Source organism: Rhagoletis zephyria, unplaced genomic scaffold (assembly GCF_001687245.7).
Source record: "Rhagoletis zephyria isolate East Lansing unplaced genomic scaffold, Rhagoletis_zephyria_1.1 Rzeph_scaffold_11280, whole genome shotgun sequence".
NCBI lineage: Eukaryota > Metazoa > Arthropoda > Insecta > Diptera > Tephritidae > Rhagoletis > Rhagoletis zephyria.
Window position 1 is genome coordinate 18735 of NW_016168357.1, and position 722 is coordinate 19456.

The 722-nt window shown below is 33.3% G+C and overlaps 1 protein-coding gene across 1 annotated transcript; it reads right to left on the reverse strand.

The window, feature by feature from the left end:
• Window positions 1–239: 239 nt before the first annotated feature.
• On the reverse strand, window positions 240–644 carry LOC108376972 (obg-like ATPase 1; the record flags this gene model as incomplete). The annotated part of the gene is made up of 2 exons (XM_017633234.1): window positions 240–482; window positions 542–644. Coding segments are annotated over 2 exons (234 nt in total), but the record flags the coding sequence as incomplete, so codon positions are not given.
• Between the last annotated feature and the right edge of the window lie 78 nt (window positions 645–722).

A 722-nucleotide genomic window follows, 5' to 3' on the forward strand; every position in this document is an offset into this window, starting at 1 on the left:
GGTAAATCCTAGCTACCTCACACTTGCTGTTTTACTAAAACTGAATGGGCTAAAAAACTGCATAGCTCAATTTTGTTCTGAATCCTGAATTCGTATATGAAAATACTATTTAGATACATACTTTGCTTGCTAAGCAAAATGTTATAGTTAACTAAGTCGATTCGTTTTAAAACTGCTAGTTTCCTCCTCGCCTTAGGGCAATGTTTAATCAAAAATTTCAAATGTCCAGCATATTTTATACTTTTATGAATATAGATAGCCAAAATTACAAATTCAAGCAAATAGAAAACTTTGAGAATACATTATTAAATTTATGTAAAACATTGCAAACAGTAGTATAAATACATAGTATCATTTTTTCTTAGCATCTTTTAGACCAGCACCGGCGTTAAACTTGAAGAAAATTATATCACCGTCTTCAACGACGTAGTTACGGCCCTGTTGGCGATATTTACCAGCTGCTTTGGCAGCTGCCTCGGAGCCTTCTTCTTTGAAGTCAATGAAATGCATTACTTCAGCCATAATAAAACCCTTTTNGAGCCTTCTTCTTTGAAGTCAATGAAATGCATTACTTCAGCCATAATAAAACCCTTTTCGAAATCGGTGTGAATACGTCCAGCAGCTTGTGGAGCCTTTGTTCCTTTCTGATAATACAAGAATGTTTTTTTTTTTTATTTTAAGTTCACTCTTCTATATCATACTTTGATTGCTGAGTATATATA